The following is a 14,532-nucleotide window of genomic DNA, read 5'->3' on the forward strand; positions in this document are numbered from 1 at the left end:
ATGATCTTGATTTACTTCAGATATTCTTTAGTGCAGAATACAACTTGTTCTTCCACTGGTACCTGGAATTCTGCAGGGGAAACCCAGGGAAATGTAATTCTAGGACAACTGAATTCTGAATACAGAAACAGGAGCCCTGGAAATTACAGGCTCCAGTGCACTTTGTAAGTGGGAAGCTAGCAAAAGTGGAGGGAGTTCTTATTCCAACCTGTGCCTGTGCCAACTATATCCACTTGGGACTTCTAGATTTGGAGGCCTGGCACTGATTGATCAGACTTGGACCCTCTTCTCTTGTTCTGAGCCAATGGGAGGAATCTCTGGGTGAGAGGGTTGCCTTGAAAGGTAGATGTGTGTGTATATATCCCCCATTTGTTACACCAGATGTTTTTTTAATTAGTTGATATTTAATCTGTCATGCTCGATGACACAATCAGGCTGCTCTCTGTGATGTCACAAGAGGTTTCAGATTTTGGCTTTGGACTCTCAGGGCTTGAGATGGTCCTGATTTGGCAATCACGCCATCCCCTTCCACCGCAATAGCTTAGCTTACCAACCCCTGCTCAAAATGGAAACAAAAGGAATTCATATAGTCTTAATGTTTGTCCTCCGTGACTCCACATAGCGAGGTGAAGGGAATTCAGAGAAAGTCTGCCTTCCCTATTGATCCATATCCTCTGACACCTCGGGACGTGTGCTGCCAAAAATAAATGCACCTGACTTGGGCTTGAACAAAGGAATGGAGAAAAAGAGAACTAAAAATATGCTCAAACGGAGAGAGTGACAGTCGACGTGTGACGGAGGAAAACTTAGAATCAGATACCATGAAGCTTAAATGGCGCTTAATAAAAGGGATTTTGTAGTTGACAGAGCTGTTGGCTGTGGTTTCCCTTCCATGTTTTCCCTCTCCACTTGGCTGTAAAATACCTACTTATAGACAAATTCCAACAGTTTATCTTTCTTTTTCCACTGCTTGATCTGAACCTAGATGAGATGACTAGACACACTCAACTGTGTACTTTGCTGGTAGTCTCAATATAGTGAAGGCTTAAGGGATTTGACTTGAAAGACAGTCTGCTCCAGGAAGCTGTTTTGCAAAATAGTCTGTTTCCATTGCATTTTAGTGACAGTTAAGTTTTTGCACTCCTACCCTGTTTCCCTGAAAATAAGACAGCCCCAAAAAATAAGACCTAGCAGAGGTTTTGCTGAATTGCTAAATATAAGGCCTCCCCCAAAAGTAAGACCTAGCAAAGTTTGTGTTTGGAAGCATGCCCGGCGCCCGCCAAACAAAACACCAGAGCATGCAGGATCGGTAAATGTACATACAAGTTGTACATGGAAATAATGGTAATAACAATAAATTCTTGACAGGAGTCACAGTTTGTCTGGTTTGGTTATGTTGGTTTGTGATGAAAACTACTGTACAGTATATAATAAATGTTCATTTTTTGGTTCAACAATAAATGTGAATTCTTCTTCATGGAAAAATAAGACATCCCCTGAAAATAAAACCTAGCACATCTTTGAGAGCAAAAAATAATATAAGACACTGTCTTATTTTTGGGGAAACACGGAATGACAAATCCATTTTTGTTGTTGTGTGCCTTCCCATCTTTTCTGACTTTAATGTGGAACTATTATGGGGTTTTCTTGGCAAAATTAGTCCTTGCCTTCCTCTGAGCTGAGAGCATGTGACTTGCTCAAGGTCACCTAGTGAGTTTCCAAAGCTGAGAAGTATTTGGACCCTAGTCTCCAGAGTCGTAGTCCAACACTCTGGTTCTCATAGTTTTGTATAACTTTAGATACTGGCTTCCTAATCCTCAAAAGAATAAATATTCCCACAAATTATTTCAGAACATTTCAACAGGATTTAATATAATCTAAATCAGATGTGCATACTACAAACCAGTGGAAGTTGGTAGCTCTAAAGGCAGTGGGATATGAATTTACTCTAATCTTAGCCCAAAATTCAAAGGAGTTATTATTATGGAACTAGAGATCAGTACCATGGACAGCTACACAACATGATTTTTCCATGCTATATTTTATATTCTAATGCATCACACCAGTGAAGCAGATTAGTATTGTCTCCTTTACAAGTTCAGACTCAACTGTTGGTTGACTTGCTGTGATGTCATAGAATCATCACCAATCAAGACAGCAGTTGTTGAGGGACATAAACATCTCCTAAACCAATTTATTGTAGCAATCTGGTCAAGTACGCACTGTCTACGTTTACTACTTCAGCTTAATAATTCTAAGCAGGTGAATTAATTTATAACTTACTTTCCTTGTTTAATCTGACTTATTCTCCAAGGAGCTCAAGCAACATAATTGGCTTTCTAGGAACATGGAAATCCTTTTTTTCCCAATCGCTGTCACTTTCAGATGTGGTTGTCATAAACCTGTTCCAAGCCATTTCCACATTGACCTTCAACATTTCAAATCAATACAAATGTTTTTTAATGTATGTTCTCACCAAAATGCTGCAGTGTTCTTCCTCATCTGTAATTTTTTTCACATGCGTCTTGGTTTCCTTCATGAAATCTTAGTGGTTCCTCTTCTGCTCCCTGAAATATGCTACCTGAAGTAATCACCTTCATTTTACAAAACAGTTGGGCTGGTCCTGATCAAAACAGTGCATTGCAGAAAATACGAGTTTTATGTGTCCAGACTCACCACACCATTAAACACTGAAGTCCAAGTTGCTTTGTCCAGAGGATAACTGTCAGCCATATTCAGCTGATGTCAAGGAAGAAAGAGTTGGCTTCTGACAGATGCATTTTCCATTGCAAGACTGATTTCTTGATCCTATGTTCTTGAGAGATTGGAATCCAAATAGCTCCTTGGCTGTCTCCACTCAGCCTTGGCTATTACAGTACCTGTTGTTTTGTTCTGTTGCAAAAAGATGTCAGGCTCACTTCAAAGGACCAGTCTGAACGCAGATCAAAGATAGCTGCTCTCAAATTCAATCTTTATTGAAGAATACATGACTTTGGAAAAGTCGAGAATGACCTAATGTTTACATACATCTAATTTTATCACTTCTGATGCAACGTAATATCACACGCAAATATCATCATCAAACCCCACCTTCGGGATCACATTTCTACCATGATTTCTATTCCCACACACTACAGCAATTATAATTGTTTATACTTTCAACTCTGAGTTCCCAGGCTCATTTTATCTTCTCCCGCCAGGTGCTTGCAGGGTTGTTTTATGTTATGAAGTCAGATTCAGGGCTTGGAAATTCAGCCCTGGGATCTGGCTCCATGACATGGCGCCCTCGTTTTCTTCGTCCTCCTCTTCGGTTCTTCTTTCATCATAGTTCTGAAACAAATTAAACAATAACTCTATGTGTCCATTTTGTCCAAAGTCCCCATATACTTTTTCAGTAAGCTGCGATGGAATACTGGGTGTATTTTCCCTAAACTTTTTGGCAATGCCAACTGGAAAGTCACTTCATTGATAACACCCTGTATTCTGAATGGTCCAATATATTTGGGGCCCAGTTTTCTTGAAGGTAGCCCCAATTTGATGTTTTGGGTACTTAACCACACTAGATCTCCTTTATTTAATTTATCGCCTTCCACCCTCTTTCTATCTGCGAACGCTTTATACTTTTTGTGTGCTTCCTTTAAGGATGCAGTCACTTGACTCCAACATTCTAGCATTTGCGTTTTCCACTTCCCTGCCTCTGTTTCCTCATTTTCTGTCCACCTTGGCAACTGGGGTAAAGGCTGTATTTCATACCCGTAAACTACTTCAAAGGGGGTTTTATTTGTTGCTGAATGTATAGTTGAATTAAAGGCTAGTTCCGCAAAAGCCAACCACCTAGACCAGTCATTTTGTCTCATGTTAGAGTACATTCGAAGGAACTGCCCAAGCGTTTGCTGAGTACGTTCTACCGCCCCGTTTGTCATGGGGTGAAAAGCAGAACTTAGACTCCTTTCTGCTCCTAGCATTTCCAAGATTTTTTCCCAAAATTTTGCTGTGAACTGTACTCCTCTGTCACTGACTACTCTACTGGGACATCCATGTAGTTTGTAAATATGATTTATGTACAATTCAGCTAGTTTCTCAGCCGATGGTAGTTTCGTCAGCGCTATAAAGTGGGCCTGTTTAGAAAACAGGTCTAATACTGTCCAAATATAACGATGTCCTTTGCTAACCGGCAGTTCTCCCCCAAAGTCCATAGCTACACATTCCCAAGGTCTGGTAGGTTCCGCTACTGTTTGTAACAATCCCATAGGCTTCCCTCCTCCCGATTTATTTCTGGCACAATCATCACATTGAACAACATGATTCTTTATGTCCTTCCTCATTCCTGGCCACCAACAATGTTTTACTATTGCCTTTGTTGTTTTTGTAATTCCTGTATGACCAGCGCTCTGGTTGTTGTGAAAACGATGCAGAATCTTAATCCTTAATATTGCTGGGATATACAGTTTCTTGTTTACAAACCAAAATCCCCCCTTCTGTTCCCCCTTTCCTGCGTTGGACGCGATCCATTGATCTCCTTCATAAGACTGTTTCAGTTCATTTCCCCAGTTTTCTTCCCCGCCGAGTTCAACAAAAGCCGTGTCCTCCTTTTGGGTTTGTGCTCTTGTCCTGACAGCTAAGCCCCATTGTTTGTCAGAGAATATTGTCCCCTCTTTTGCTGTGGTTATGCCTTCGTGTTGAGGCATGCGTGAAAGAGCATCTGCCAAGACGTTCTGCTTCCCTTGAAAAAACTTTAATTGGAAATCGAATCTGCTGAAGTATTGCGCCCATCTAATTTGTTTGGGGGACAATTTTCTAGGAGACTTTAAATACTGTAGGTTCTTATGGTCAGACCAAATTTCAAATGGGATTCCGCTTCCTTCGAGGAAGTGTCGCCAGCATTCTAAGGCTTTTAATATGGCTAATGCCTCTTTTTCCCATATTGGCCAACTTTTTTCAGTTTCGCTGAACTTCCGTGACAAATATCCACAGGGTTTTAAGTTCCCATTTTGATCTTTTTGCAATAGTACTGCCCCATACGCACAGTCTGAGGCATCGCAATGGATTATGAAAGGGCTCCTGATATCGGGGTGTTTTAGGATGGGTCCTTCAGTGAAGCATTCTTTTAAGGTTTCGAATGCCTTTTGGCATTCTGGCGTCCAACTCAGTTTGGCGCCAGGAGCTTTCACTTTTGCTGTCTCCCCTTTCCCTTTTGTTTTTAAAAGTTCTGTAAGGGGTGCGGTTATTTGCGCGAAACCTTTTATGAAGGGTCTGTAAAAATTTGCAAACCCCAGAAATGATTGTAATTGCCTCCTTGTTTGAGGCACTCCCCATTCTTTCACATCTGCTACTTTAGCTGGATCCATAGCTAACCCTTCTGGAGATATCCGATACCCCAGAAAGTCAATTTGAGTTTTATTGAATTCACATTTAGACAGTTTTGCGTACAGCTTTGCTTCTCTTAGTCTCTGCAAAACTTCCCGGACCAATTTTACGTGCTTTTCCTTATCTTCAGTTACAATCAAGATATCATCAAGAAATATGAATACCCCTCTGTACAATAACGGGTGTAGTATTTCATTTATAAGCTGCATAAAGCAGCCGCCTCCGTTTTTTAACCCGAAAGGCAAAATTTCGTATTCAAAATGGCCGAATGCGCAGGAAAATGCAGTTTTCCAAGTATCCTCCGGTTTGATCCTTAATTTATGATACGCTTCAATTAAATCCAGTTTAGTAAATATGCTCCCTTTCTTCAATACGGTAATTAAATCCTTGACTAAGGGCATAGGGTATTTATTGTCCTTAGTAATTGCGTTTAAATTTCGATAATCAATGCACAATCTTAGGGAGTTATCTTTCTTTCTCCTAAATAACACTGGGGCCCCGAGAGGAGAATTGGATGGCTTAATGAAGCCTCGCGCCAGGTTTTTATCAATGTATTTCCTCAATTCCTCCTTCTCCTGCACAGACATGGGATACACTTTTGGTTTGGGTAAGTTTGCTCCTGGGGTTATTTCAATTTCTACTTCTATATTCCTTTTGGGAGGCAATTTACTGGCCTCTTTCTGATTGAAAACATCCACAAAGTCCCTGTATTCAGGTGGCAATAGCTGTGGGTCTATTTCCCCTGCTTCATCTTCCTCGTCCTCCTCTTCTGCAATTTTGCTTATCTCCCATTGCATCTGCTGTTCTTTGAATGCTAGGCTTTTTCCTCTCCAATCTACTTCAGGATTTGCCTGTTCGAGCCATGGTATCCCTAATATTACGTGGTATGTGGCAATAGGGGCTATCACAAAGGATATTCTTCCTTCCCATTTGCCTATTTTACATGGGATTCCCTGTATTTCCTTTGTAGATACTTCCCCAGCAGCGACTGATCCATCTAGCTGCGAAAATGCAATTGGGGAGTCAAGCGCCATCTGCTGGCATTTCAGCGCTCCTGCTAACTCCGGGGTTATGATATTTCTAGAACACCCACAATCCACAAATGCCTTGCAGGTGGCCCGATTTTCTAGCCCTGAGAGGCAGATTGGCACTACTATCATGCGGTTGTCCCGACTCACCAGTTTTTCTGAAGATTCTGGGGCCTGCACCTCCTCTTCCGCGCGCCTCCCGGTTGCTGGCTTGGGCTTTGGGGCTTTTGGCGGCTCCCCCTTCCGGGCCCAGCATTCTGCTGCTCGATGGCCCGTCTTCCCACATACAAAGCATCCCGGTTTAGGTTTGTTGTCGTCTCCTCTGGAGGGAATCCCCGGCCTCCCTCCGGGTCTTTCCTGCTTCCTCGTTTCTCCTCGACCCCTCGCCACCGGTCTTTGCTGGCCGCTGCCGCTCCTGAAGCGCTTTACTTGGGCCAGGGTGGATTCGACGCGCCCCGCTAGTTGAATCCATCCCTGGAGCGTTTCGGGGTCGTCTCTGTGCGCTGCCCAGCTGAAAATCTCGGGGCGTAGTCCCTCTTTAAATAATTCCACTTTGGTCACTTCAGACCATTCTGGTACCCTTTCCGCGAGGTGAAGGAATTCCTCTGCGTACTCGGGCACTGTTTTGTCCCTCTGCTTTATTCCTTTCAGCTGGTCTCGAGCCCTCAATTGCTCTAGCCGGTCTCTGAACCGGTTTTCCAGTGCGGCGAGGAAGCGGGGCACTGACCTCAGGCATGGGTCGCGTCTGGCATGAAGCTGCACATACCAGCTGGCTGCTCCTCGCTTTAGTGTGTTGCCGATGGCTCGAACCCTGCTTGCCTCGGAGGGGAATGTGTGTGCATTGTCTTCCATGTATCCTCTGATGCTAATTAGAAAAAAGTTCAGTTCATCTGATTCCCCTCCGTATTCTAGTTTGAGATCTTCCCTTCTAGGCATCCATTCTGCAGCCCGTTGATGCTGTCTGGGAGGCATGGGGAAGGGTTGCATCAGGTTTCCTCGGGCGGCTCCTTGGAACACGCCGCGCCCCACTCCGGTGGTCATTCTGCGCGGCTCCCGAAAGTCTGCCGCCGCTGTCGGCTCTTCCGCCCATCCGCATACTGGCCTTGCTGTAGCCCCCTCATCTCGCCTTTCCTCGTCGTACGGCACATCCTCCTCCTCTTCCTGGATCCCCCGCTCCTCTCCGCCTTCGTCTGCCAATCCACTGGACCCGATCCCTGGCCCCAGTGGCCTTTCCACCCCGACGCCCATTCGGGGGGTTGGGAGCTCTGTTGGAGATGGCGGCCTCAGAGTTCCCAGGGCTCGCTGACGCTCCACTTCTCGCGCCATTCTGTCCCGGAACTCCAGCTCCCGCCAGTATTCCTCATCTCCCTCGTCCCTTGCCGCCACGGGACTCTGCGTTGACGCTCGCTGGCCCCTCTGGCTCCAATCTCCTTCTTTACTTGGTTCTCTCTCGGCGCCATATCGGCTGGGCTCCTTTTGGAGATTCTCTTCCAATAATGGCACCAATCTCCCCACGGTTTCCGACAGCCTGGATAAATTAGTTTCCAGGATGGATAACCGCAGGGCCACGGTCTCCGGCATACTTCCTCCAGATCCCCAACTGGTTTCTGCAGCCGCAGAGACGCCTCTTCCTCCCCTGGGAATTCTCTGGGTCACGCCGTTCGGCCTGGGGTACCCCGTAGAGGAAGCTATGGCTTGCAGCGTTTCTTCTCTCTTCGGCCGGGCCCCTTGCAAAGGCCTCTCTGCCCCATTTGGGCTTTGATCTCCTTCTTCACTCATTATCACTTCACTGCGAATTCCGCAGGAGGGTGAGAAATGGATTCTCGACTTTAATGTCAGGCTCACTTCAAAGGACCAGTCTGAACGCAGATCAAAGATAGCTGCTCTCAAATTCAATCTTTATTGAAGAATACATGACTTTGGAAAAGTCGAGAATGACCTAATGTTTACATACATCTAATTTTATCACTTCTGATGCAACGTAATATCACACGCAAATATCATCATCAAACCCCACCTTCGGGATCACATTTCTACCATGATTTCTATTCCCACACACTACAGCAATTATAATTGTTTATACTTTCAACTCTGAGTTCCCAGGCTCATTTTATCTTCTCCCGCCAGGTGCTTGCAGGGTTGTTTTATGTTATGAAGTCAGATTCAGGGCTTGGAAATTCAGCCCTGGGATCTGGCTCCATGACAGTTACATTACAGTCCAATCAATCCAGTTTCACAAGGAATAAAATCCTTTCTGTGTCCATTGGGAATATAACCCCAAATAGGTGCATGGAAGACTTCAGCTTTAAGTCTGCTTAAGTCTTAAATGGATGTACAAAATAACTGGGCAAAAATCAATCAACAAGTCTTGAATCCACGGTCTGACTTTTTCCAAAAAATATGGAAATTCAATCACATTGAAAACTGAAAATTAACCAATGAGTAAAGGGATGGGAGCAGAAAGGATAGGGTGGAGATGTTAAAATAATACATGAAACTGAAGTTCCTGTGGATATACAAAATATTCTTCCAGAACTCTGATTTTTAATGTGTCTCTGATCATTGGACAAGGCAAACTATCATTCCAAACACTACCAATGCCTCACAACTATTTATGTTTCTTTAGGCTTCATATATTCATACGCTCATCTCCATTATCTTTATTAACATCTGGTTGCAACTATGCTTTGCCAGCTCAGACAATTTATAGCAAACTATTTACAGTGAGCATGGTTTGGAAAGATAATTTAGATTATGGTTTCTCATATGAAACTGTGGTTAACAATAAACAATACTGGCTTCATCCTTGAAGGGAATTTCATACAAGGTCCTCTAAGGCTGGATCCATATAACCCAGATCATCAAATCTGATAGTTCCCATTATCTGCTTTGAACTGGATTATATGAGTTCAAAGCAGATATTTTAGATTTTGTATGACAGTTTAGATTATTTATTTATCTATTTACAGTATTTATATTCTGCCTTTCTCACCCCAAAGGGGACTCGGGGCGGATCACAGAACATACATATACTGCAAATATTCAGTGCCATTTATACAAGGACAAGACAGACAATTGTACATACAAGGGTAGAATGAAAAGTAATGCTTCCACCTTCGTAACTCCTCAACAGATGGTAGTCCTGGTATGCGGCAGATACTGGCTTGTTCAGTAGACTCTCCTCTACAGTTCCATTTGGCAGGAAGCCTTAGCATTGAACTGTTGTGTTGTTAAAGTGCGAAGTATGGAACCCTGCGCAGACGGTCAGTCAATGCGACTTAAGCAATGTGCAGTCATTGAATTCTTGACAGCAGAAGGTGTCACCTCAAAGGAGGTTCATCAGAGAATGCATACTTTTTATGGTGATTGTGTTGATGTGGGTACTGTGAGTTGTTGGGCAAGTAAGTTTAAAGATGTTGAGGTGGGAACATCTGACTTGCATGACAAACCAAGAGTTGGACATCGTGAGACAGCAACCACTGAGTTTCACAAGCAAAAGGTTGACAGATTGATCCAGGATGATCATCGTATCACTCAGAGATACGATGTGGGTCACATTATTGCTTTGCTTGGCTATCGGAAGATCTGTGCACGATGGGTCCTGTGAGACGCTGGTTGCAGAAATAGAGTGTCGACTTCTTCCATGACGGCTTCAGAAAACTTGTTCATTGTTGGCAGAAATGTAATCCAATTGTCTGGTGATTATGTGGAAAAGTGTATAGTGGTAGTTAAAGAGCACATTCTAAGGATTATTTCTGCGTTTGATTTATTAAAATAGTCTCATCCAAACCCAAGTAATGAAGGTGGAGGCATTACTTTTCATTCAACAGGCATTTCCCATCTTTGGCATCTTGTAGGCTTGTGGATTATGAGTCTACATTGCCAAATAATCCAGTTCAAAGCAGATAATCTGGATTTTATATGGTAGTGTAGAATGGTCCTATGTCTCCTTCTACATGGAATGAACTCCCCATCTTATATTATCATCCTACCATCCATTCAAGGCAAAACTGCATACATAAGTATCTGTGTTAAAATATGCCTGAATTTCCATGCACCATTTAAAATTATAGAAACTAAAAAAGAAATAGGATAGAATAGTGACTGGAAAAAAGAAAGAGAAACTGAAATTGACAGAGTTGCCACTCCCCATGCGCTGCTTCAAATTCTCACCCCTTCATCAATAAAAATGCTCAGTAGATTAAAGAGGATGGTGTAAAAGCTATTCATTCACCACTGCTTGCAATGCCAAAGGTTTTATTTGGTGGTGAGATTTGTGCCTTTTTCTTTGTCAGGCAAAGGAAAGCTCTGGGGAATCCACTTTAGAGTCTATACTTAGAAACTGTTACAGCTTGCAAAATGAAAGTTGCCAAGAATTAAAGACATTTATCGGTTCGAATAACAGAAGAAACTCAAGAACTTTATTAAGGGATCCCCAAGGGTGTCACAGAATTGCTTTGGAATTATTAAAAAAAACCGCACTAGGTATATATAAAAGGGTAATGGAATATTGGAAGATATCAGTTTCATTGTGATACAGCATAGATCTCTAGGAATGTCAGAATAAGAAGGAAGATACTTTTCCTCTATAGTATTCACCCACAAATGAAAAATGCAATGGGCTGCCCTAGAATATTGGGTGCAGTTGTTTTTCTAGGTTTGTCCATTGGATGTCACATTAAACCATGATTAAGCTTCCTGGAAGTACTGTATTTGGGATGAGGATTATGGTGGACTGGTAAGGGTGGGTAGGAATTTTGCTCGATCCATTTTCTTGAAATGAGAATTCTTGTTTTATAAGAAGGATGGAAAGCAACTGATCTGAACAAAAGGTCTAATATGGAAGAAGTCAAGTCTAGAACTGCTGGCCAATATCCTAGATTGCACTAGTGAAACTGTGTGGATCATAGCTACACCCTTCTCCTTCAATTTTCTGATTGGCAGCTGGTTGATCTTTCTCCTCCTCCTTAATGACCAGGAGAGGATGGGGACTGGCCAGATAACATCTGGATATGTCCCAGTAGCTGGTTGATAGTGATGATCTTCTGCAAGACTTTCACAAACCTCAAGGAGGTCCAGAGGGATGTATCTAGTTGCAGGAGTACAATGTGTAACAAAAGTTTTGTTCCTGGGTTATAAATGTCATTTCCTAATTGTTTCTATAATAAAAACATGGAAAATGTTTATTAAACCTCAAAAACTTTGTCTGTGTGGGACATCCAGCAGCACATTTTGCTATAGCATTTCAATGTATATTTCATTTGGTCTCACCTAATTCAACATAGTTTGTGGCAGTCACAAAAATGAAGTTTTTGGAGTATAACAACTACTTTTAAAGTAAGTACCACACAATTAAACAGGAAATAACACTTCCAAACCAGGAACAGGTTTTTTTTCCAAATTTTGTTGCATAGTGCTATCGGAAAAAAGGTGAGATATAAATTCAACATTATTTCAATGTATATCTAATTTGGTATCAACATAGCATCCAGTGACTCAGTGTGTTAAAGTGCTGAGCTGCTGAACTTGCAGACCGAAAGGTCCCAGGTTCAAACCTGGGGAGCGGAGTGAGCGCCCGCTGTTAGCTCCAGCTTCTACCAACCTAGCAGTTCGAAAACATGCAAATTTGAGTAGATCAATAGGTACTGCTCTGGTGGGAAGGTAATGGCATTCCATGCAGTCATGCCAGCCACATGACCTTGGAGGTGTCTACAGACAACGCCGGCTCTTTGGCTTAGAAATGGAGATGAGCACCAACCCCAGAGTCGGTCATGACTGGACTTAATGTCAGGGGAAACCTTTACCTTTACCTAATTCAACATAGTTTGTGGCAGTCACAAAAATGAAGTTTCTGGAGTATAACAACTAATTTCAAAGTAAGTACCACACAATTAAACAGGAAATAACACTTTCAAATCAGGAACAGAACATATTTTTCAAATGTTGTTACATAGTGTCATTGGCACAAAATGACCACCCTAGGAACTGCAGTGATGCAATGGGTTAAACCCTTGTGCTGGTTGAACTGCTGTCTTGAAGATTGGAGGTTCGAATCTGTGAGATGTGGTGAGCTCTTGTCTGTCAGCCCTAGCTTCCCATGTGGGGACATGAGAAAAATTCCTTTCAGGATGGTAGCACTTCCGGGTATTCCATGGACAATGTCTTTGAAGACAGCCAGTTCTCTCACACCAGAAGCAACTTGTTCTTAGTTCGCTTCTAACATGATAAAAAATACAACTGTGGCCTCCCTTGATCTCTACATGACTGCTGGGGATCACCACCCAATGAGAAAGTAGATGGTGAAAATATATGTTGAGCACCTCCTTCCATAGCAATTGAGAAAGGGCATATGCAGTGTGTGTGTCACCAGCAGCATTTTGGATCAGGTATATTCATCCCATAGTTGTGATATTGTTGGATAGGGATGTTAGTTATTTTATCTGGCAAGGTCTCCATCTTTAACAGGTACATATTAGGCAGATGTAACTGTCTGGGCCCATCTGGGAAGAGCTGGCTATGATGACATTGTACAGGGAAGATACTAGAGAATTGCACTCAATTAATTTTTGATAAGACCTTCACAAGTTTGCAAATGTGACGGATTCTGTTTCAGTCTGAAGTGTCCTTTCCTGTCCTCAGATTAAAATATTCAGTGTGAGATCTTTGTCTCTTTTCTGGTCTTTTAAAATGTCTGTAGAGTTGGAAGAGATCTGCTTTTTGTAAACGGAAGGCGGCTCTGGGTTTAATTAAGCTTTTGGGGTAGCTATTTCTTAGTCTTTCAGGCCTTAGGTTCTACCATTTATCTCATTAACAATGTCAATTAATTGGAAAAGTACTCCCATAGGAAAGGTCAAGGAGTTGTGCCCAAAGGGAATACCCACTCTCTGCCCAAATTCCCTCACCATGAATCTCTGTTAGATACTTGGTGCTACTTAGTTAGGAACTGAGAGCAAATATAATCCTTTCCTTGTTCATTATATTTGGATTTGCCTCAAGCAAATTGCAGCAGCTGCAAAGGCTGAAGGCTGTGGGGCCTTAATGTTATAGTTGATGAGATAATGCAAGTGTCAAAGTCTGTCTCAAACTCTAATTTGACTTAGGAGTTTCTTTTGCAACATAAGCTCCGACAAGCATATAAAACATGATGTCCTTCCTTATACTTCTGTCCTCCACTTCAGTTAAATGTCAATAAACTTCGAGCAAATAAACAAACAAACCAATGACCTCCATGATCAGCAAAGTGGAGACAAGCATATCCTCCAACATGTAACAGATGAAAAATGGGACACATGGCACCAAGCAACATCAGTATGTAGTCAAAAATCCTTTCTGTTTTAGAAGCCTATCTGATGTTGGATGGACACCAAAGTGGAGGACATTTTGGTCTTCTTATGGAGGCAATTCCAGAGTTGAGGGTCAGCCACCAAGAAGACACTCTCTTGCATCCCCAAGTAAGGAATGGGCACATACAGCAAAGTCCTATATGGCTTGGGTACAAGCTATTTGAAAGACCATACCTCTCTTTATGAGCCCATTACAGCTCTAAGATAAGTGCCTTCTCTCTGTCCCACTGCCTTCCAGGATCGTGTTGTGACTCAGCTGGAACCTCAGCTTGACTCTGATGGGGATTATGGGATTCAGGTTCAAAATCAGGTTCAGAATGTCCCTGTTGTAGAAGATGAGGAACAGAAGAGTTTTTCCCACAGCAGGGAATGATGTTGATGATACTGAAACTGTTGATGATACTGAAACTAGCCAGGTGCAAATTGACTCAGAAAAGGAGGACAGTTCTCAGTCTGATAGCAAGCAGGCTGACACTAAGGAGCAGATTGACCTTGATGAAACGGAATCTTTAGATCGAACTGATCGTTTGGAATTCAAGGTTCGAAGGAATGTGAGAATAGCAAATAAGAAGGAGGTCAGAGGCCAAAGAAATGCTTTCATGCTTGGCAAAGTGTATTAAAGCAGTGTGTTTGGAGACAAACCTTTGTCAAAGCAACTTTGGTTTAACCAAGAAGCAAGCTCTCGTTTCCTGGATTATCTTGCAGCCTTTGAGTTCATGTTCTTGGGACTTTGTCATGCTTTATTGGGACTTTGTTTTATTCCTTGTGATTTCTTGGACTATTGTTTAAGGCTT

The 14,532-nt window shown here is 42.5% G+C and overlaps 1 protein-coding gene across 1 annotated transcript; it reads right to left on the bottom strand.

The window, feature by feature from the left end:
* Positions 1-2,945: 2,945 nt before the first annotated feature.
* Positions 2,946-9,062, bottom strand: LOC134293634 (uncharacterized). Its single transcript, XM_062961794.1, has 2 exons — positions 6,546-9,062; positions 2,946-3,330 (listed from the first exon to the last, which is right to left on the bottom strand). The coding sequence occupies exons 1-2, from the start codon at positions 8,172-8,174 to the stop codon at positions 3,223-3,225; spliced, it is 1,737 nt and encodes a 578-aa protein (XP_062817864.1). The 5' UTR covers positions 8,175-9,062; the 3' UTR covers positions 2,946-3,222.
* Positions 9,063-14,532: the final 5,470 nt, after the last annotated feature.

The sequence above is a fragment of the Anolis carolinensis genome, unplaced genomic scaffold (assembly GCF_035594765.1).
Source record: "Anolis carolinensis isolate JA03-04 unplaced genomic scaffold, rAnoCar3.1.pri scaffold_9, whole genome shotgun sequence".
NCBI classification, from domain to species: Eukaryota; Metazoa; Chordata; class Lepidosauria; order Squamata; family Dactyloidae; genus Anolis; species Anolis carolinensis.